The sequence below is a fragment of the Schistocerca serialis genome, chromosome 4 (assembly GCF_023864345.2).
Source record: "Schistocerca serialis cubense isolate TAMUIC-IGC-003099 chromosome 4, iqSchSeri2.2, whole genome shotgun sequence".
In the NCBI taxonomy this organism is placed as follows: domain Eukaryota; kingdom Metazoa; phylum Arthropoda; class Insecta; order Orthoptera; family Acrididae; genus Schistocerca; species Schistocerca serialis.
Genome location: NC_064641.1, coordinates 329,585,907 through 329,610,405, shown reverse-complemented (window position 1 = coordinate 329,610,405; position 24,499 = coordinate 329,585,907). Strand labels below are relative to the sequence as shown.

Genomic DNA, 24,499 nt, shown 5'->3' with positions numbered 1-24,499 from the left:
CGTTTCTGAGTGATAGTCGGTCGTTTTGGTTTTTGAGCCATGAAACACCTGTCTCCGCCAGCATGAACAACAATTAAACTCTGACCGGCACTTTTGTTTGACAATACTACTAGCACACTATCACTTTGCCAACATTTATTTACTGTATTATGCGTGTGAATCCATGTTTCATCTTAGTAAACAACTGGTAGCTTTGATTCTGATGAAACCCTGAGAAAGTATGGTCTTTTAGCAACAATGCCCTCTCGTCCGTACAAAACAAAACGTTAATTTTGACACCTTCTAAAACGAAAATCCATAGACAGAACATTGCTTCTAAGGGTTTCCTTGCTAGCTTTGAAGCTCATTTCTGTTTGACAAAAGTTGTGCAGTTTTCGCGAAGTTCCTATTTCTTTCTATTGTTCGTAATGCCATAGAAATTGCTGCCTGATAATACATTTATCCATATCATCGGTCACATACTTATTGTGAGCTTCTTGCTTCTTCTTCTTGAGCACTAGTTTAACCGTAGCCTCGCTGTACCTCGTCAGGTCCTGGCACTGCCGCGTCACCACTTCACCTTTCCAGGCAATAGGTATTGTTGCATTCTCTACAACGAAAACTACAGAATTCGTTTCGGTAGTTGGCCGAGGGAGTCAAGATTGGTAAGAAGCACTTTCATTGCGTTTGGTAAGAACAGAAGAATTGGTGCGTCCGAATTTCTTGTAACTTGGGATGTAATAGGTAAGTGCTTTTCTTATAACGTCCAGTTAGTATTGCGCATACACGTTACTCATAAGTTAGAAGTTTTCTCCTTCAAGATTGCAGAATAGAAAAATTTATTCTTCTTGTGATCTGTTACTTCAAAAATTGGCAAGTCGGCAAATGAGCACGCGTCGTCCCAATATCTAGAATGAAAATAAAGCGAAGAAAAGTGAAGTGATACGGCGATGACTAATTTGTTACCCCTTATTCAACAATCAGACACGAAAGAAGAACACATGAAAATTACGACAGATGTCGAGTGTCAGTTCTTTGAAATGAACAACCGCAGTGCAGTGAGTTAATATATTTCGACTAGCATTAGTACCCGTCGATGTCCGGGTGTGTATTTATTACATTATTATGTTACTCCATCTCCTTATTCTTCCGCTCTCCATTGTCTTCCGCTCCACTATTTGACCGTTTCACCTGCGTCTGTAGTGAAATTCGGCCTGAAATTCAATTTCACGCGGCTCAGTTCTTATGACATCATCTCCTGGACAGTGTATCCTAGAGTAATATAATTTTCCGTTTACGTGCAGTGGAATATCAGGAAATTGCCTGTGAAATGTGTTGCAAATAAAGTTAGTACACTGACATCAACAGTTAGTTTCACGCAGTCGTACTTTACAGGCTGGAGTGAAACATGTCCGACGGTAGAAAAAGACTGTCTGGCAGTGAATATAGGAAAAGACGGGCGCTGATGGAAGATGACGATAAGAAGCAAAAGGATGCACTACAACGACATTTCAAACCAAAGAGAGAACGACCTAGCAGCGGCTAAGGTGGAAAAATAGAGCCTGAAAGTACAGAAATTAGTGGAGCTACTGCAGTTACATCTTTATCTTGAGGACATGACCAGAAAGTTGACCAACACAATACTGCGACCGCCACATACAGTAGCAATGCTGACGGTGAGCCATCCACAACATGTTCAACAGACCTCGTCTGGACTCAAGATATGCTTTGTGACGAAAGCTCCGAGATTGAAACATCCGGCAGAACTGAAATTAGGGGACCCGATTCGGAAAATACCGGAGGAACATCAGCCGAGGAACTCACCACCGGAGAAGGGATTGAAGGCGAGCCTAAACCGGAAGACACAATTGACTTAGATCCCGGAAGATGGCCGGAAATTATTACCGACTGCGTTCGAACGACTTTGGTCATGTGAGGTCCTTCCGAGAATATTAAGGAAGCTGAAGAACGTCCTAAAAACGCGGACAACCGGCGTTTCAGCCCTGTGCACTACAGCTATTCTTTTAAGAATTTAGAAGAAGCAGATAGACATTGGTTGGTGAACTCAAAGAGCAAGGATGCTGTGTTCTGCTTTTTCGTCATCTACAGTAAAAATTGCAAAGAACAGTATAAGTGACTGGCGGCATCTTGCTTCGTATATTGAAGGTCACGGGAAGTCTACCGAGCATTTGAATTCACATAAAAAGTGGATCGTGTTTTCCGAGGGACTGAAAAAGTCACGAACTGTCGACGCCCATCATCAAAGGCTTCTGAATACAGAAAGCGAACATTGGAAAAAAAATTTTGAGCGATTAATAGCAATAATTAATTTCCTGGGTCGACACTGTCTGCCTTTGAGAGGAAGTATAGATACACTCTTTCAGCCTGGCAACGGAAACTTCTTGAATCTTGTTGAATTATTCGGAAAGTTCGACACTGTGATGCTGGGGTACCTGCACAGAACAAAGCAAGGTGAGAACAAGGGTCATCATCATCTTGGAAAAGAAACACAGAATGAAATAATTCATCTTATTGAATCATCTATAACCAACAACATTCTATTATTGTTGAAATCTGCAAAGTATTACAGTATAATTCTGGACTGCACACCAGATATTTCAAAAGTTGGGCAGATGACAGTTGTGGTACGTTTCGTCCAGGAGACAAGACTCGACGGGGTATACGATGTCCGAATTCGGGAGCATTTCCTGGGATTTCTTCCAGTGTCCGATTCTTCAAGCTCCACTTTGACGCAGGTCGTACTCAAGTTCTTGGAAGATAAAAAAATCCTATTGTGTAATATGAGAGGGCAAGGATACGACAACGGAGCAAACATGAAAGGAAAGAAGTCTGGCCTCCGGAAAAGAATTTCAGATATGAATAAGAGAGCATTTTATGTACCATGTAGCAGTCACTCATTGTATCTTGTTGTAAACGATGCCCCTATATCTTCTAAATATGCTGTTTCCATGTTTTCGACAGTGAAAAGCGTGCATGACTTCTTCTCGTCCTCCGTTCGACGTTGGGATGTCTTGAAGAAGTATCTGCCTAACCTGTAGGGGCAATTTAGCACCTCGCACGGGGCGGCACTTGGGCTTGCGCCGGCCCAGGCCGTAGTAATGCTGTTCCATCAGCCCATGCCATCAAGTCAAGTACGAAACTTTAAGGTGACTGGTTCGGCAGGAAATAGGAGAGATGGCAGCGGAAAAAGAGAAAACATAGCGGCAGTGAGACAAGCCGTTGAAAGAAGTCCATGCCGTGTCATTCTGACTTTTCGGCTTCTACACCGCCCAGTTCGACGGTTCTTACACCAAGATCTTCTTTTCAGCGGCTACAAGATTCAACTGTTCATGCACTACAGGAGAAGGACTGTGGAAATATTTTAATTTTGCTAGCGGCTTCTGCAATGGATTAATGGAAACCTGACTCTTTTTTACAACTTACTCATGAAGGACGAAACAAGCCATCTGTCAGGCCATGTTAACATACAAAATTTCCGTTACCGTTGTAACCTCCCCACAAAAAAATTTTAATAAATATATGAATATTATGGATAGCGATTCTAAGTTTTTGTCTAACCTCAGAACAAAATTGGTTCCCATTTATAACCTCCCTACAGAAATTCATTCACATTTAACCTCCACACAAAATTTGTTTCCCATTTAATGTAAGCTCGAAACAGAGAAATTCCTAAACCTCGTAATAAAAAATAAATTCAGTAACCTGGTAGAATTTGGACGACAGCAGCGCTGCGCCATGGCCCTGTAAGATCATTCTGAAAAAAAAGGAAAAAACTCTTCACTCAATAAAAACGGCGAATATATCTGCTCTTATATAAAATTTTTCCGGGACAGCTCTGTGATGTGCTGGCCGGTAGATTTGTCATTTTATGAAAGGAAGCAACTGATTTTTCTTTTGCAACAATAGGAATGATCATGGATTGAAGAAATTAGTAAATTCTTTAAATTGAAATGAATGTTTGTTAGAAATTACTTTATATCACGAAGATTATTATTAGGACATTTTTAAAAGATTTACATGGGACTTCACATAACATTACTAGATATGCGCGAGGCTGCTTTTTACCTTATACAATAATACTCAGGCTCCGACATCGCTGCACCGCGACCGGCCCAGCCAACATGATAAACCAGACAGGACTGACAAGCGCAGACAGGGGACTGCTTGCTAGCAACAACTTACTGCTACTGCTACACAGTTCGTACTGCAGTCAACACTGCTCTTTGGTCTCAGATTCTCTTATAGCTTACATATCGCAGGCAGCACATACCTCTTACATAAACCTCCACTGGGGGGGGGGGGGGGGGCAAAAATTTGGCAGCGATGATGAGTCAATTGGACTTGCCATGAGCAACAAATTTTTCTAAAATCTACTTAATTAACTAAGTTGACAGTCACAGAGTATATACATATATATAAGCACAGAACATAAAATGAAATAGAATGCACATGCACTGAGTAGAGAACATATCAAGAAATCACAAAATATATAAGCAATTTTTCTTAATTAATTAAGATTACAGTCACAGAGTGCATAACATGAAATGAAATATAGTGCACATGCACTGAGTACAGAACATATCAAGCAATGACAAAATGTATATGCAATGAGTACAAATCATATTAACAAATGACATAAAGTGCATACACACTGTAGTACAGAACATATCAAGCAATGACAAAATGTATATGCAATGAGTACAAAACATATTAACAAATGACATAAAGTGCATACGCACTGTAGTATTTTTTTTTTACCATTTTACTAGAACTAGGATAGGAAAGGGAAGGATTGCATCATGGTTGTAGCACATTAGGTTGCACGTAGCTGCACTGAAAGTCCATATCTTTCTACAGAAGCACAACACAAAGTTAGACAATCTGAAGTTATCTTCCCTGAAGTATTAATCAGTGTAGCCATGACACTGAAATATCGTATTAATATTCCATGTTATCATTTTGGTAGTACATTAGGTACACCAAACAGTGGAACCAAAATAACATCTCCAGTGTTCAAGGTGGTGGACACCATGATGTGTCAACACCACACTCATTCACCAACGAAGAATTAGTGCAGAAACCAAATATAGTGCTCCATGATCATAAGGATAGACAGGACAAACGTATATTGCAGTCATTTCTGGTAATTAGGTCAGAAGGTAAAGGACATTGTCTCATGCTAGTCGTCAGTGAGAATTACACTAGTCTATCAACCGATTTGACTAATTGTTGGCACTCATTGCCTAGTTACTGAACACTTCTGTACTATGTATGAAGTATTACAGAATAATGTTCATAAATCATCAGATTACAGTGAACATTGGCACTCATTGGCCAGTTACAAACCATTTTTATACAATATTTTAAAGTGATCATTCAAAGCAAGAGTTAATTAATGGCATACCATTTACATAATTCATCTAGTTATAGTAATCATTGGCACTCATTGGCCAGTTACAAACCATCAGAAGTCGTCATTCAAAATGGGAGCTAACGAGTGTAGCATCAAGCTACTGGTATTCATATATAACAGCATGTAGGTGACATAATACAAATTTAAAATATAAGAAATAGTGGCATTCATTGGCCAGTTACTAAACGTATAGCAAATATTGAATATTACAAAACATTTTCATCATTCAAGTGACATACGACATATTTAAAATAATTATTGGCACTCATTGGCGAGTTACCAAACATATAGCAAGTACTGAATATTACAAAAGATTTTTCATCATTCAGGTGACAAAGGACATATTTAAAATGTAACACACTGTAACTATTACTCAAGGTCTGTGGTTAGAAAACATCATTCAGTATTACTCAGAACTCTCTTAAACTGGTAGCATTATTTGGGACTGGTAGTACTTTTTTTTCGTGCTAGCAATGCATTGCGTTGGGATCGATAATTAATTGCTGGGGCATGAAAAATATTTGCTTTTGACTTATTGCTACAAATGAGGATAGGTAACGTCATTCGTCATGAGTCAGCTGTAGCAAGGTTATGAAACAAGTAGAGTGTATGTGATCACATTCATGAATGACACACACAAATGGGTAAAAAAATGCAAGTACTAGAACAGGTTTAATGACTCTCCTGAAAAAAATACAAAATGGATTATTAAGCTGAAAGAAGAAACGCATATTATGCTTAAAAGTAGTGAACTTCGAATTAACAGGTAATGAAACGTGTATTCATTATGTATGTACTCTAGCTGTCCTTTCCAAAACATTCAATCATTATACCATGCGACATAAGACATACTGTCAAAACGAACTGCAACAAATACTTAACTACATAGCATTTCTTAACTAACAGTAAATATATAAACTTCATCATTATTCTCATCTGCAAAGAAAAACATCATTATTCATATTACCATAACTTCATTACTATCATCACCTGCAAAGATAAACTTCATTGTTCATATTAGCATATTCTTCATATAACTATTCATCACCACTCATTATCATCTGCAAAAAAGACACTTCATTATTCATATCACCATTTACTTCAGACAACTATTCATAGTAAAGAGTTTCTTATTTCTAGCATATTTCATCACTAAAACTAAGATGTGTAGTTCTGTCTGACAGCCTGCATCAATCGCCTCGTATTCTGAAAGAAAAAAATTAGTTAAGACTGCTGTCACACGATGTGTATAGTATATTGTTGTTAATGCTTGTTAATTCTGATCCATTTACTCTTCATTACGAGGTATTGCATCTTCTTTCGTTCATTCCGAAGGTGAAATTCCCATTTCATAGTAATCAACTGTGGTTTGTTTAATTTATTTCCTTTACACGTTTTTGCTTTCTGAAAATGATGAACAATGATTAATGTCTTGCATTTAAATCATATACCCATTAAATTAAAACTGGTTTCTAGTGATATAATTAAGCATACAGCATAGGATGACAGAAAACGTAATATGTCAAAAACATAGACAGTGTTCAGGTGCAAACATGTACACAGAGTATCATAATGTAGTAGCAAAAATGTAAAATAGTCACGATGTTGCGATATGATAAGACAAAATGTCAAAGTCAACTGGTGTTCGTTACATCTTAAACATTTCATAGTGCATTCAAACAAACAGGAAAACAATCATACATACATGAAAAATGGAAAATGTGCACGGTCTGATATATAACGACAAGAAATGACTTTCTTTGTGTTCATCTTGTATGTTGTGTAGTCGATAGAGGCGAGAGTTGAAGACTTTATTGGAGAAAGAATTTGATAAAATTAATATGTCGTTAGATAGAATTGCATAATTGGTCATAAAATATGTAAGTTTATCTGGAAAAATGTGCACGGTCTTATGTGTAACGACAAGAAAAGCGACCTGCTAACCTTACCTTGCCGGGCACTTGCCAAGAAAAAATACGATTATCATCAGTAAGTAGTCACATAAATATAATTGTATAAGTGGTCGTAAAATATGTAAGTTTATCTGGAAAAATGTGCACGGTCGGATGTGTAACGACAAGAAAAGCGACCTGCTAACCTTACCTTGCCGGGCACTTGCCAAGAAAAAATATGATAATCATCAGTAAGTGTTCATATAAATATAATTGCATAAATGGTCATATAAAAATCAGGAAATGGCATTACAGTGTGATAAATCATAAAGTATGTTCATTCAGTAAAGGGTTTGATATTGGAGACATCGTGATTGCCTTTGCTTTTTCTGGTTCTCAAAGTTTCGACGTGTACTACATTGGGGTGAGGAATGCTGCGAATTCGATATGGACCTGCATATAGAAGCTCAAATTTACTACATCTATTCTTTCCTCTGTTGGATAGATAGTGTGTACGTACTAATATCTTCTGTCCAATGTGAAAGTCACGGCGTGTACAAACCTGTTTTTGCAGTCTTCTCCGGCGCTCTGCGGCACGTTTGATGTTGTTAAGCGCAATGTCAATTATTTCATGGTGACGTAGTCGACGAGATGTAGGAAAGGATACTAATTCTTTAATTTTGTTAGGTGGTTCAACATTTTTCATTATAACACTCGGAGATAGCATAGTAGATTCATTTGGTAAGGAGTTAATTACATCCTGGAATGACAGTATGTGTGTATCCCAATCAATATGTTTTTTATGGCAGTATATTCTACACAGTTTACCAATTTCTTTCATTAGTCGTTCACAAGGGTTCGAAGAAGCATCGTACCTGGATATATAGATCGGAGAAATGTTTCTAGCTCGTAACATACGGGTCCATATAGCAGATCGAGACTGTGATCCATTGTCGGAAATTACTTTCAATACATGCCCTACATGGAATGAAAAATGTTTTACAAATGCATTCGAAACAGATTTAGCAGTAGCTTTGCGTAACGGAGTGAGCGTAACAAATTTTGAAGTGAGTTCAACAGCGACAAAGATGTAGCAAAAACCTCTATTAGTTCTGGGAATCGGACCGAAAATGTCTACAGCGGCCATGTGTCTCAATTTAACAGGTACAATGGGATGTAATGGAGGAATATGTGAAGTCGTATCTGACTTAGCTTTCTGGCAGATTTTACATGACGCTAAAACTCGTCGAATACGTTTCTCCATGTTGGCAAAGTAACAGTTCTGTCTCAGTATAAGAAAACATTTTCTGGCTCCGTAATGTGCGTAACTTAAATGAGTATACCAAATTAATTTGTTAAGAAGTTCGTCAGGAATGCATAGTAACCAGTTGTTGCTGTCAGGGTGAGAGCGGCGAAACAGAATATTATTGCGTGCAGTGTAATGATTTCTAATGGTAACATTATTCCTATCTTGCCAAAGGTGTTTAATTTCTTTCCACACGTTGTCTTTACTCTTGTGCTATGTCTCGTAATGACGACGAAATGAAATTTTCAAATGCAACTTGTTGAATATACATGATGCTGAAATTTGCTTTGCAGAAGTTGGTTGCGATGTCTTGCTGATTGTTGCTGAGAGAACGGGATAGTGCGTCTGCTACAATATTTTGTGTACCGGGAATGTGAACAATTGTAAAATTAAATTCCTGTAAATAAAGTTTCCATGTGGTTAACCTGTCGTGTGTAAATTTTGCGGAAAGTAAAAACTGTATAGCTCTATGATCTGTGTAAACGGTAGTGTGTCTTCCATAAAGAAAATGCCGAAATCTCGTAAATGCCCATACAAGACATAATGTTTCAAGTTCTGTGGCAGAATAATTGCGTTCAGCAGGTGACAGAATGCGACTCGCAAAGGCGATGTTTTTAATTACTGTACAACCATCTTCTTCAATTTCCTGAAAAATGTGTACGCCTAAAGCGGTGTTAGAACTGTCGGTGGCAATGGAAAAATTTCTAGTACGATCTGGATGTGATAAAAGTGGTGCATTCAACAAAGCTTCTTTCAGATTCACAAATTCAGACTGTGCTTGGCTATCCCAGGACCAAATAGTGTTTTTACTCGTCAATTGACATAATCTAGGGGTGTCTAAAGCAGAGTAAGGAGTAAATTTACGAAAAAAGTTAATTAGTCCCAGAAAGCTGCGTAGTTGTTTCTTCGTCGTAGGAACAGTAATGTCACGTAAAGGTTGAAGTTTTTCCGTGCCAGGCGCAATGCCTTCTGCTGAAATTACATGCCCAAGAAATTTTATAGACGTGCGATTTACTGAGATTAACTGTGAGTCCTTCTGCACGAAAAGTTCACAGTTTTTCAAGAATCAGATTGTGTTCACACCAGTTAGCTTCTGCAATAAGAATGTCGTCTACATACGTTGTGGTTCTGTCTTTAAGTTCTGTCGGGAGTATAGTATTCAAACCGCGAATAAATGCTGCTGAAGAAATAGTTAGACCGAACGGTAATTTGCAAAACTGGTAACGGTCACCAAAACAGAGAAAAGCCGTGTACTTTCTGCAGTTCGGATGGCGCTGAATTTGCCAAAATCCCGATTTCAAATCTAACGTGGAATAAATAGCAGTACCATGAAATTTCTGTAGAAGTTCTTCTAGTGTCTGTGGGCGATCTGTTTCATTAATAATAATGTCATTAATGTGACGCGAATAAAGTACGAGGCGAAGTGAACCATCCTTTTTCTTAACAATATGGAGTGGGTTTATGTACGGACTAACTGCCGGTTCAATAATACCTTGGTCAAGCATAGCTTGCAATTCTTTCTTAACTTGTTCTCTGTGAATATACGGAATGGGATAATGTTTGGCTTTAAATGTGTCGTGCTGTTTAACTCGAAATTCGTACATAAAACCGGACCTAGTACCAGGGACGTTGTCAAATACTGGAGCTTGCTGTAAAAGAATTTTGCGTAGCTGCGTACGTTCGTCGTCTGTATTTGCACTGCTCTGTTTAACTTTATCAGAAATTATCTGTATAACGTCATAGTCGGCTTCGACTGGAGTATTATAGTTGTGTACGTACGTATCTGTGAACAATGTGGAATTACAGTCTATGTTACGTGATGCGGAAATAACCTCTGTACAATTAATTGTTTGTTCTTCTGCAGATAAAGAGTGCTGAAATTCTAAAGCCAGTTGTACATTTTCATCCTTTAACATTAAATAGGAGTTTTGAAAGTCAATAATTGCGTCGTGTTGTACCAGAAAATTCGTACCTAAAATAACGTCTGTTGTCAATAAGGGAACAATCCAAAAATTTGAGTGAAATGTATGACCTGCAATACAAAATGATAAATGTGTCTGTAATTTTACATCTACTCCTTTACCAGATACTGCTCCTTTTGCTTTAGTTTTGCCTAATGGTAACGTAGGATAGGTATTCTCTTTGTTACACTCGTTGAAAGTTTCTTCATTTATAACTGACATAGGTGATCCAGAATCGATTACTGCTGAAAATTTGGATGATCCAATCTTTACTTCAATGACAGGGTGTGAAATGGTTTTTTGAATAACTGGTTTTTCCTGCAAAAGAGTGTCTCGGATGTCGTCAAAAGTAATAACATTTTCGTAAACAAGATTCTGCATATCTGAAGTATTGCTTGCGTTGCTGGAAGATGCAACCTTTACTGTATCTAGTCAAATTCTATCTGACGTGCTATTATTTTCGGGAGGATGCTGTGGCATTTCCACTATTTGTACTGTTCTGTTATTTCTTCTTGACGTATTACCTTCGGGATGATATCTACTGTCTGGTTCATTCGTGATAATATGCTGTTGCGGATGATTTTGCTGCTGATAAGATCGACTGTTATTAAACGTACGCTGAAAATTGTGCTCATTATTTTTACGTCTGTCATGATAGTCATTGCTATATGGCACATTGCGATACGAATTGAAATGATGTGTTTTCTGTACATTCTGGTTTCCTTGTTGCGGTGCGTTACTATTTGGTGGAGCCGACGATATACGTGTAGGCGGCGAAACATTAAAGCTTGCTTGACCTTGCACGTTACATTGTTGGTTAGGTATGCTAACTGGTTGGTTTTGTTGTTGTTGTGGGGAAAAACTTCTATTGTTACCAAAATGTGGTTCCTGTTGCTGATAATTTTGACGATACTAATAATTAAAATTTTGTCTGTTATTAAAATTACGCCGATAGTTGTCATTTCGGGAGTGTCTAAAGAAAACTGTCACTTTCGGGTAATACTTGTCATATCAGGTTTTCTTTACACATTTCTAATCCTAGATAGATCGATAGTTGAAGAGCTGTTTTCATAGATATAAAGGATAGTAAAAGAGAAGGCAGCAGTGCAGAAAACTAAAGATGAAATAGCACTACTACGGCTCGGGGCCCTGTGCACGTTACGGCACATATTCATCGAAGTGTAATGAATCCCCTGAGGTCTCTTACGCGCTGCAAATAACTTTTAGTTTCTGCGTTACAGGCAATACCGGTGAAAATTCAAAAACAAATTGTCATATCCAGTCCAATTCTAGTTTCTGCATTACAGGCCAAGCTGATGAAAATACAAAAGCAAATTGTCGTATCCAGTCCAAAGCGTGAATCTGTGTTCTGTCATTATTAAGCACTTTAAATTTCCTAACAGATAGAAAGTGTTTGTAATAAACATTATAGTCTCTGTATGTCTTAGCAGGTTCAGGATTGCATGAGAATCTGTTTATCTGTGTCTCTTCGAATTCTCAGTCGCGTGGTCTCTGTAAATTACTTAAGTTATACTGGCGGTGTGAGTGTGACAAATGTTCGAAACGTGGCGTATGCTGTGATGTGTTAGTGACTGAAACATTTTTCATTTCTGTCACTTTTTGCTCTAAAGTTGACAATTTTCTACGTAATGTATTATTGGACGAACCTATCTCACTGATTGCCTGCTGTAAATTTTGGAATTCAGGTGTTTGATTAAACGAAACCGGTGAAGTATCGTCTGATTTTGCGTCATTATTACTTTCGATAACGTCAATACGACTGGCCAATTCATCATATTTTTCAGTCAATGCTTTTACCTGATCATCGTTTTTATTATCACAAGCATTAATTTGTTTTTGTATTTTACGTGTGGTTTCGTTCAATTTTTTAACGTCTGCTTTGATGGCATCGGGATCCTGTATTAGTTCTAATTGTTCAAGTCTGTCGGTCACTGTCTGAAGGTCTACTGTGTGTGTGTCTGTTTTTGCTTGAAGGTCGGAGATTTCATCATGTAATTCGGTGTTCAACTGTTTGATAGCATTAATTTCGTCTCATACTGTAGCAATATTGTTGTCTACGTATGTTTTTGCTTTCGTAAACAATTTACGCTTATCTTCCTGTCTCTGTGCAGTAATTGTTTCCATGACTTATCGCTTTACTTTATTCTGTTCCTGTATAAATTTACGGTAACGCGCTTCACTATTTTGTAGGTTGTGATTAAAACGTTCGTCAATTTGGCTGTTCTGTTGTTCAAATTTCGTGTCTACTTTTGCATCCAGTGTACGTGAAAGTTCTGCTGACATTAATTTAAACTCGTCGCGTAACTGTGTTGCGTTTTCAGAGCATTGTTTAGCGACTGCACTAATTTCATCTTTAAGTAATTTCGTTGTAGCTGCTTGCGTATTACTTAATTATTGAGCCACGGATCTAATTTCTTCACTACTATTCCTAGCACAAACATTAATCTCCTCACGTAATTGTTCTTTAGTATCATGGCATTGCACGGCAACGGCTGCAATCTGTTCATTAATCTGTTTGAAGTTCTTATGAATTTGTTCGATCGACCTGTCTTGTTTCTCATTCAACTGTTTGGAATTGTTGCCTAGTTTTTGATTAATTTGTTTGCTCGATTCATTAATTTGTTGTTTGAAATTTTCATTAAGTTGTAGCAATAATGCCATAACTTGATCCATGGCAATATTACCTACTCTATTCTCTGTGTTGTTTGATGGCGTATCTTCTTTTGTCGCGTTTTGTGTAACCATCTGGTCATTCTCCGATTCTTGAAAAGGTTCGCCACTCGGATGTGCACTGTTAGTCACTACCTCGGAATGCAATAAATCTGACGTGCTTTGAGTACATTGTTCACCTTCGTTGGAAACAATTATCTGTTCGCTACGTAAATTTTGCAAATTAGGCGTGTCAAACTGGACAGCGTTCATTGTAACGGAACGTATCAATTGTTACATTTACTGTGGACATAATTGCATTTGTTTGCTCATCATTAGAATTAAAATCATTACTAGTCATCGACAGGCACTGATTATCCGTAATTAGAGGACTATCACTATTACACTGACTGTCGCAAGAATTATCGGTCAAATTATTAGAGTCGGCTATTTCACTCATTGCACATCGCGATGTACTGTTAACAGTTTTTCGCGGCATTTTTTTTTACAAATCAAAGTTAAGCACAAAAAGAAACAAAGACAAAGCAAAAATGGAGCAAATGCAGTTACAACAAAGAGCAATAAATTGCCGATGATCTGTGAAAGAAAGAGTGACAAATTAGTAAATGCGTTGCGCCAGATGCAAACTACATTTAAGTAAATAAGAGCAGATATATGACTACTTCCAAAGATTCACAAAGAAATACGATTCTGGCCGGATGTCGCCAAGTGTAACCTCCCCACAAAAAAATTTTAATAAATATATGAATATTATGGATAGCGATTCTAATTTTTTGTGTAACCTCAGAACAAAATTGGTTCCCATTTATAACCTCCCTACAGAAATTCATACACATTTAACCTCCACACAAAATTTATTTCCCATTTAATGTAAGCTCGAAACAGAGAAATTCCTAAACCTCGTAATAAAAAATAAATTCAGTAACCTGGTAGAATTTGGACGACAGCAGCGCTGCGCCATGGCCCTGTAAGATCATTCTGAATAAAAAAGGAAAAAATTCTTACCTCAATGAAAACGGCGAATATATCTGATCTTATATAAAATTTTTCCGGGACAGCTCTGTGCAATGCTGGCCGGTAGATTTGTCATTTTATGAAAGGAAGCAACTGATTTTTCTTTTGCAACAATAGTAATGATCATGGATTGAAGAAATTAGTAAATTCTTTAAATTGAAATGAATGTTTGTTAGAAATTACTTTATATCACGAAGATTATTATTAGGACATTTTTAAAAGATTTACATGGGACTTCACATAACATTACTAGATATGCGCGAGGCTGCTTTTTTACCTTATACAATAATACTCAGGCTGCGACATCGCTGCACCGCGACCGGCCCAGCCAACATGATACACCAGACTAGAGCAGACAGGCGACTGCTCGTTAGCAACAACTTACTGCTACTGCTACACAGTTCGTACTGCAGTCAACACTGCTCTTTGGTCTCAGATTCTCTTATAGCTTACATATCGCAGGCAGCACATACCTCTTACACCTTTCTAACACAAACCCACAAGAAATCCATGAGAAACCACTCTACAACCTGAAAGTTACTGTATGGTATGCGATATTTTGCTTTGCAGTTATTGGTCCGTTCTTCGTTGAAGATGAGAGAAAGGGCTGTAGTGTGACAGAGGAACGCTATGTTCACATGTTGGAGAAGTGATTAGCTTCTGCAATTGCTCATGTGCCTGTAAACAAACACATGTTCTTCCAAGAAGATGAGGCTACCAATCACACCGCGCGAAGTTCCGTGATAACTGGGAGGAACCTTTTCCCCAGACATGTTATCCATCTTCAGACACTGGGATATCGGATGCATGAACAGATTCCCCGCGTTTTCAACCTGTGATTTTTTTTTTCCTGTGGGAATGCTTCAAATCACAAGTGTTCAATTCTCCAGCAGCACACGAAATTCAAGAGTCGAAAAATCGAATTCAGGAAAAAAAATCCAACGAAATAATGTCGTGCCGCAGAACAGGTGTTGGGAGCGATTTCAGCAGATGACATGCCGAGTGCATTTGGAACGATGGTGGGCATCTGAAACACGTTATGTTCGGAAAATGAAGACTGCTTGTAGTTTGTTCAGTTTGTAAACTAAAACCTTTTATGTTCATTGTGTGTTCTTGTTTATTTCAAGTAAATAAGTCTAACGATTTACTCATGAGATCACTTTCAAAATTGCCAGATTGGCTGCCACATCTTTTAGTATGTCCTCAGATTAGCCACAATTCGCCGCCATTTCGTGAAGCAGCTAAAATGACAAAAGGAAGCTATTGTGAACGGCGAGGGACCAAAGATATTCCTGATGTATTCTTTTAAAAGTATGTTTTCTTTATTTGCTTGGATGGCAGGACATCACGAAGTTGTTGTAACCTGTACGTATTTTCTTTATAGCAGATGCATCCGGCACCTCCATCACCGTGATGACCATCATAATGCAGTTCTGCACCACGGCTAGTGGTGCTATATCCAACCTGCAGAGCCTAGAAGTGCACCCCACGTGTCTGCGGCAGATCACAGCTTCTGTCGAGTGGACGGTAGCCGCCATATTTCTATCACTTACGCCACACATTGTTTTCCAGGTACTTGAACAGGCACAAGCATTGGAATTTTCTTAACGGCATGAAGAATATAGTCCTCTAACAAGATTCCGGATTACGTCAATAATGCAAACAAATATTCTGCATGTGTGTTAACATTGAATGTGTTCTAGAGCTAGCGTCTTTCACTATTAATTCAAAACTGGTAGGTGCTGGATTCGATACTAGTCACTGTTTATATTTAGAATCAGCTATGGCATTCGGTGTAGGAGCTATCCTCATTCCGCCAGCGGAGGGTGGAAGAACGGATAAAGGATTAGGTTACGCTCTTGCCCTACGGGTGATAAACTGCCACTAAAGGCAAAAGAATCAGCAGTGATTAAATTTACGGGGATGTAGAAGCCAATGCAAACCACAGCACTAAAGCCACACAATCTGCATCCACACAAAATGTAGTTACAATTGAAAAAAGTGTCCTGATGATGATATCTTCACTACGAATAGATTCTAGATTACCATTCGTATATCTGGGAGGGGGCTGCAAAGGGGATAGTGACTGCGAGAAAAATAGTGAAAAACCAACGAAACGTTATGAATCTCATTGTCTGAAATTGCAATGTCTGAATTCTAAATGTGTTAGGGGAGCTGGAAGAACTGATAGGCGAAAAGCAAAGGTTGAGTATTGATTACGAGGAAGCAGTGAAAGTAAATGAAAAAAAAAGAAGATATTTGTTCGGAAGAATGTAAGAAAATATCAAAAACTGCAGAATATTGTATGACGGGAAGGGACTCGCATTCATTATGAATAGAATGGTGTGAGTTACTGTGAACAGCTAGGCGAGTGGAATGGAAAGCAAATCAGTGTTAAGAACCGTATGTTATGTGTGCATCCCAACTTTGCAAGTAAATATGGCGCGAGAGAGGGAACTGAACGGGGAAGTCAGAAGAGGAGCTGCAAATTTATTCATCGTGAGTGACTGGTACGCTACAGTAGGGGATGGAATAGAGGATGGAACTATGGGACTATATGAGCTCGTTAATAGGAATGACTGGTGAGTAAGACTGCTTTACCTCTGACAGAAATTTCAGCTAGCAACAGCAAATCCACAGCTCGAAAATTAGAAGAGGTGGTGGTATACTTGAGGAACGCTACGAGACACAGAGAGATATGAACTGAATTACATGGATTATAATGAGATAGGGATTTCGAAATCCCTTACTGCGGTTACGTCATACCACTAGCAGAAACAGACTGTGATCAAAATATGCCAATGACGTGCAAAGTCAAGTTTAAGATAATCTTTAGGAATAATGCTCGCACAAGAAAGTGGAATGTTGAAGTACTGAGGAATGATGTGCGTTCGACGTTCTCTGGGGCTGAGGCTGCAGATACTGGAATGAATAGTAGTACAGTAGGAGCATACTTCAGTTGAGAAGCAATGGACATCTCTAACTGCGAATAAATTATGGGTAACATAATGTATAAGCTTACTTAAATTGACTGACGAAAGAAAGAAAGGAAAACTAAATTACCTCAAGAAAGAAAGTACTACAGGATTACAAGTCACTTAGAAAAGAAGTTAATGAGACGTTCAAGGAAGCTACGTTGAAATGGATGCAGGAAAAAAGTGAAGAAACCGCAATATATGGGTTGTCGGAAGGACAGATGCAGCGTATCTAAAATCGAAAATTGTCCAACTCTGAACGCATACGAGAGAACGAATAGGGAGAAAACATTGAATGCCTCTCCGAGGAGGAGGAGGATCGTCAAAACAAAGTGAAAAAAAAAAAAGAAAAATGAATGTCGATTTGAAGAACGGAGAGAACATGGTACTCACGTCAGATTTTGACAGAGCTGTCAAGAACTTGCGATGAGCCTCGTCAAAAGGTATCACTGTTATTTTCTCATTATTTTTAAAAGCACCAGAGGAAGTGGCCTTCAAACAGTTAATGTGGAGAATCTAGAATTTGTGAAACTGGTGACATATCATCTGTTTTTCGGAAGGCCATCATTCATACCGTCCCTAAGATGGTAAGTGTACCTGAATGCGAAAATTATCGAACAATAAAGTTGACAGCTCACGAATCCAATTAAGTAGCACAAAATTACCATGTTTGACCCACCTCGAAGAGAAAAATGAACTTCAGGTGTCATTGTTGTTTATTTTGTCACGGCCGGTTCTGAGTGTCTGTTACTTTAATCGTCGTCGTCCCCTATTGCGTATTTATTTTCTCAGGGACATAGTCCTGTTTTTCCCTTTATTATTTTGCTTATTTCGTCTTGTCACTCATCTACAGCAGACATGTTTCTGGCAACCTTCTTTATTAAGTCGTACATGGCTCGGTTTCTTCTTTCTCCTCATTAGATGCTTATGTCGTTGAATGCATGAATGGTGTTTATTTTTCATGTATGCATTCTGTACAAAGGACTGCCGGGTAGTTCTCCGATCTTACATACTGATCTAAGAGATCGTTTTTAGAGTTCAAATCGCTGTAGTTGTTATCTACATCCATAACGTGCCTTCAGCCACTAATTTAGTTATTGTCGTTGATAATGAAATTTATTTCCTTCCGTGCGCTGTCTGATGGTTATATCGTTTCTCCTGGAATGACGTTTGTCATGCCTAACAATATGATCTCATTCTCGTTATTAGGTATCATATTTGTATTTTTTCCTCTGCCATTTGGGTTGGTCGGTTCTGTACCCTCTTCTTTCTCGTCTAGTATATCTCAACGTATTCATCGCACGTGCCAAGGGTTCAGAGTACGTCCTGGTGTTAATTTCAGCCATCTTGTATTTCATTGCGTCTATTTCTTTCATGATACCTGACTTAATCCTGATGGATTCCTGACTTTCCAGCCGTTACACCAGCCTGTGTGTGCTCGCGAGTATGGTTGGTTAGAGCAGAATCTTCACTGTCAATACATTGGGTGTAACGAGTATAAGTATAGATATTCCTAATGATGACCGAGGACGGAGTACTGAACAAGGCTAGATCAGTATTTACGACGTAAATTTTACGTCGTTCGCCGACTAATAATTATAGCCATTACAAGTCGTATGTTCTTAGTTTGGTTAGAACCTCCGAGCACATCTGGCAAGCGCAAACCATTCATGCTTACTTTCCACTGAGCAGCAGGTCAGATGTTGAAGATGGACGTGTAGACGTAAAACAGTTAATCTGCACTGACAGGTGTATTGTATTTAGTGGTGCAGTACGACCGTACAGGAAATATTAGGTTGTTAAGTTAGTGACCTGCTTTTCAGAAGACTATTCGATGCAGAGAAAGACAAAACACAGCCAACACACTGATGTGTGTTCAAAGTAAGGTATCACATATAAAAAATGTCAGCACTTATACCCGTTACACATTGTATAACTGGCGGGTTGGTCGCTCATCAACAGACTATAAGATATTGTCTGTTAAGGCTCGATTAATTGTTGCCGATGATTGTCCAATATGTAGGCAAGTAAAACCACAAACCCGGTTCTGCGAAAGGTACCTAGACAAAGTACAGCAGATGACACCATACAAATAAACTAAAAGTGGCATATCTGCCGGCCGTGGTGGCCGAGCGGTTCTAGGCGCTTCAGTCCGGAAACGCGCGACTGCTTCGGTCGCAGGTTCGAATCCTGTCTCGGGCATGGATGTGTGTGATGTCCTTAGGTTAGTTAAGTTTAAGTAGTTCTAAATTCTAGGGGACTGACGATCTCATGTGTTAAGTCCCATAGTGCTTAGAGCCATTTGACCATTTGAAATGGTCAAGAGCCCAGGAAAGGGGCTGCAGGGGATGTCGTGCTATTAGCAACGGCATTCGCTTCGGTTGTATGCTGCTATAGTCCATTAACGCCAGATTTCGCCACACTGTCGTAACGGATACGTTCGTCGTAGGTCCCACATTGATTTCTGCTGTATTTCATGCAGTGTAGCTTGTCTGTTAGCACTGACAACTATACGCAAACGCCGCTTCTCTCGTTCGTTAAATGGGTTAGCACACTGGACTCGCATTCGGGAGGACGACGGTTCAATCCCGTCTCCGGCCATCCTGATTTAGGTTTTCCGTGATTTCCCTAAATCGTTTCAGGCGAATGCCGAGATGGTTCCTTTGAAAGGGCACGGCCGATATCCTTCCCAATCCTTCCCTAACCCGAGCTTGCGCTCCGTCTCTAATGACCTCGTTGTCGACGGGACGTTAAACACTATCCACCACCATCGTTCGTTAAATGAAGGCCGTCGACCGGTGCGTGGTCCGTGGTGAGATATAACGACCGAAACTGGGTACTCTCTGCACACTCTTGACACTGTGAATCTCGGAATATTGCATTCCCTAACGATTTCTGAAATGGAATGTCCCATGCGTTTAGCTCCAACTTCCATTCCGCGTTCAGTCTGTTAATTCCCATCGTGTGGCCATAACCACGTCGGAAACCTTTTCAAGTGAATCACTTGAGTACAAATGACAGCTAAGATCATTACCCCCTGACTTTTGTCACCTTAGTGAAATGTTAGCATTGGAGTCATTATTTGGAGGAAGGTAGAACTTTGGGGTTGCAGTACAGGGTGAATCGAAAAGGACTTTATTCTCTTCATAAAAACAGAACCATTCTTATCTCATATATCTACGCAGATTTGAACTGTGACAAGGTGACATGGTTCTGTATTGAGTCGTAGGTACACTTAAAATTAGACGTTAGACCATAGCGAACACGTCGTCAGTGATTTATCCGAATAAATTTTCGCTGTGCGCTTGGAAATTAAAAGTAGTGTACAAAGGGAAGAAACTGGAAGATTTAGATTTCGCGTCCCACAAGCTCGAATGGGGGAAGTGTGAAGACTGAAATCGGCTGCGACCTTTCAAAGGAATCAACGCAACGTTTGCCTCAAACGATTTAGAAAACTCACGGAAATGTGAACTCGACGACCGTAAGAGGGACTTTTGACCAGCATCCTGCTTAATGCGAGTCCGATCTGTTACCACACACACACACACACACACACACACACACACACACACACAATAATACACATACTTACCTTAAATTTTAATCACAGTGAAGTAATGTAGATCGTTGTGAAGTATCAGTAGTTGTAGGCACAAATTATTTATAAAAGTGTGTGTCACAGAACCATACAATGCTCTAACTGCTGATCTTACAGTGAAATTCAACGCATTTGTGCATCTAGACTGCACGTTACAAAAGTAAATTAATGAATGAATGAAAATACATTTAAGAGTATTTAATTTTTTATTTTCTAGTATTCATTTATAATTATGTGGATTACAGTCGTTTTGTTCCCGACCATTTGTTAAGTGTTGCAGTCTTCACATATAGTGAATTGGTTTCTTGAAGTAGCTTGCGTAATCGAACACCGCAGAAAAAGTATTTGATGTATAATGTGAATACTGAAATCTTATAATAAATTCTTTGAAAATTATTATATGCACGTTTGAAGTTTTTTAAGTTGAGTACTTTCTGTTACAGGCGGGATCAGTGGATCGCCGGCTGCCATTCGCCATCCTCTCCGCACTGAACCTTCTGGCAGCTTTTGCTGCATCTTTCCTACCAGAATCTGCATTACAGAGATTGCCTGAATCTTTGGAGGATGCCGCGTTCTTTGGCAAAGGCCGCCGGTACTGGAGCTGGAAACCTAAACCCCATCCATCATATGCACCACGTTGACTCAGTTCCAGAAGTGCCTCGCAGGTGAAAGAACCGCGTATTCATAACGCTCCTGGAATACAGTGCTGGTACTGAACGCTACAACAAAAATACGTATTTGTAGCATGGCAGACGGAACAGTAAATGTATTAAAATATGAAAGGGAAAAGAAATGTAAGAAACTTACTATTAAGCCAATAATTAAGCTCCTGCGAAAATGCATTTAGAATTTTCATTAGGAACTGATAATGCAGGATGTGGGAAGACGACAGCTCGTTCTATCTCATCCTCTCACAGAGAATACCTTTCCTTTCTCGTATTTTCCATTTCATTAACTTCAACCTAAAATTTTCTGTCACAACAAGTTAAAAGGTATTCACTGATTTGGCATAATATTCTTCCTAGAAAGTAAGTTCCCTGTCAGCCGTGCTATATAATTCGAAGTTCACCTTTCATTACAGTTTTATTTTATTCACTATTACCACCATCGCCAAATTACCTACTTATCATGTGACATACTTATAACCCATGTCCTTTGATTATTATTGATCATTACTTGCTTTGCTACCCACACACTACCTAACACGTGCATGTAGACTTGAACGTGATAACGCAGCAACAATGTTGAAGTGATTCTACCGTCTTTCCCCCTGTTCCCAACATAACCATTTTACATTCATATCTGTAGTCGTAAGGGTCCTCTCAGTGGGTGGCAGAGAGTGAATCGTGTACCACATCATCTTCCTGTCACTCCTTTTCCGTTTGTAAAGTGCTGCATGGGGAGGAGTAGTGTCGGTGGTCCTCTGGATGGGCTCTGCCTTCACTGTTCTGCTCGTATCTGCAGATATACGTTGGAACAAGTAATATTTGACTGCTCAGATTGGATGGTATACAGTAGCAATTTTAGTTTTTAACATATACATGATGTAAACAGTCTCTGTCGTAACATCTGCCAGTAGAATTGGACGAGTTTGTGCGCCACGTTCGCACACTTACTGAACGAAGGAGCGAAGAAACGCGCTGCTCGTGATAAATCTGTCTTTTCTATTAATTCCAGCTCGTAAGATTGCCTGACTGACGGGCCATGCAAAAGAAAAGGTCGAGCAAGCGTTCCATAAGCATGGAAGGAGGGTTACCGTTTTACGGCCAGAGATGGAGGAGGAGGACGGACCGGGCAATTATGCATCATTTGACGAAATCCTGTCAAGATGGAGCGACAAGAAATTTCTCAGCAGACTGCTCAAGCTTCCTCTCCTCTAGTCACTTTACAATACGTAATACTAGCCGGCCGGTGTGGTCGTGCGGTTAAAGGCGCTTCAGTCTGGAACCGCGTGACCGCTACGGTCGCAGGTTCGAATCCTGCCTCGGGCTTGGATGTGTGTGATGTCCTTAGGTTAGTTAGGTTTAATTAGTTCCAAGTTCTAGGCGACTGATGACCTCTGAAGTTAAGTCGCATAGTGCTCAGAGCCATTTGAACCATTTTGAACGTAATACTAACTAATCATTGAGGATTGTCAATCCACTTACTCCAGTCACAGATTCGAGCCCCTTGATGCGCTTCGCACTTAGCTTTCGCTGCTTTCCCCAGCAGCATGCTACTGACCTCACTACAGCTGTCTGGAGATTAGTTCCCGTACTTCCCATTCACAGCATAACTTGTTGTTGGTATTAACTTATTTCATTTATCATTAGGTTTTTTTATATTACTTATTATGCTGCTTATGTGCACTTTCATTTTTGTTTATGATTTATGACAACTAGAGCTGTGTACGGTTTTGTTTCATTATTTTATCGTACTTTTTACCCCCACCCTGAGATGAGCTTCCAGATATGCATGTCATTAGCTCATTATCTCCAGCCATGGCACGATATCTGCACTTGTTGTTAGGCTTCTGTATACTATTCTTGACCAGCCGCTGGAAACAACATGTAACCATTTAAGATCTCTTATTGTATTAATGGATTCATTATTGTCTTACTTATTGCTCCTGCACTTTTTAGGACTACAGAAATACGCTGCAAGAATCGTATTGTTGACACTCAAAAATAATGCGATAGTCATAAGTATGTACCACTTTTTATGTTTAATATTTTTAAACTTTTCGACCTTAATATTGTTATTTTACTTGTGCATATTTGTGGTATACTTTTCTGTACGGCCTGAAACCGATTTAGAAATAAAATTTGTATTATGCAACTGGTTGCTCATTATTTCGATATGCCTTAAACTACATACATGTAACAATTGTCTAAATATTTTGCATGAAGTCGTACAACAGCGGTACACCATACATCTAATATTCGCTCTTTGTCGCTTGAATAGTAAGAGTACGTATCCAAAAGTTACTACCGTTCTGAAAACGACTCACTGTTAATATTTTGACTGCGGGTGAGAATATATCTTGGTGAAACAGGCAGTGCGACTGCTGCCTCTGGCTCGCCACAGCTGCACCCTGCTGGTTGGTCTGTTGATGGCCGCCCCCGGACTGCTGCAGATGACTGCTGGTGATGTGTCGTACTCGCATATGTTGCCATGCCGACCTCGTACGTGGACAACTAAACTGCACCTGGACAAATCAGAACTGCTGCGGATGGCAGAAACTGCCTTTCCTCAGCGCTCTGGCCCGAAAGGCTTCATATATGCAAATCCATTTCTCTTTTATTGATATCCTGTGCACCTCACTCACGAAGATGCAATGGCCCGGAAAGTTTTTGTTTTGCAGAAGCCATCCGTTTTGTATTATGGACCAAGCGTGGTCTGGTACTCCTCTGTATAGTCTTCACTGAAGCATGCACTTTTATCTCCGGTGATTCTTCGCCAACGCAGTCTGTATCTCTCCACTAACGGTCCTTTATAGGGATGACAGCTTTATAAGAGGGTTGGAACTTTAATAGTGGTAAATATTTCATTACAGTTCGTACAAAATAAATACGTCTTTCAAAGTGTTACTGACCTTCAAAATAGTCACCAGCATTGCGTATAACCCGTTGCCAGCGATGTGGAAGTCGTAGGTTACTCTTAGCAGTGC

At 39.3% G+C, this 24,499-nt stretch overlaps 1 protein-coding gene across 1 annotated transcript in view; it reads left to right on the top strand.

The window, feature by feature from the left end:
• The window catches only part of LOC126474443 (solute carrier family 22 member 13-like), a 131,748-nt gene extending 107,612 nt beyond the window's left edge, over positions 1 to 24,136 (top strand). The window contains exons 6-8 of the mRNA XM_050101914.1: positions 15,662 to 15,804; positions 21,294 to 21,442; positions 23,917 to 24,136. Of these exons, the coding sequence (XP_049957871.1) occupies positions 15,662 to 15,804; positions 21,294 to 21,442; positions 23,917 to 24,136 (512 nt within the window). The remainder of the gene's footprint in view (positions 1 to 15,661; positions 15,805 to 21,293; positions 21,443 to 23,916) is intronic.
• The last annotated feature ends 363 nt before the right edge of the window (positions 24,137 to 24,499 follow it).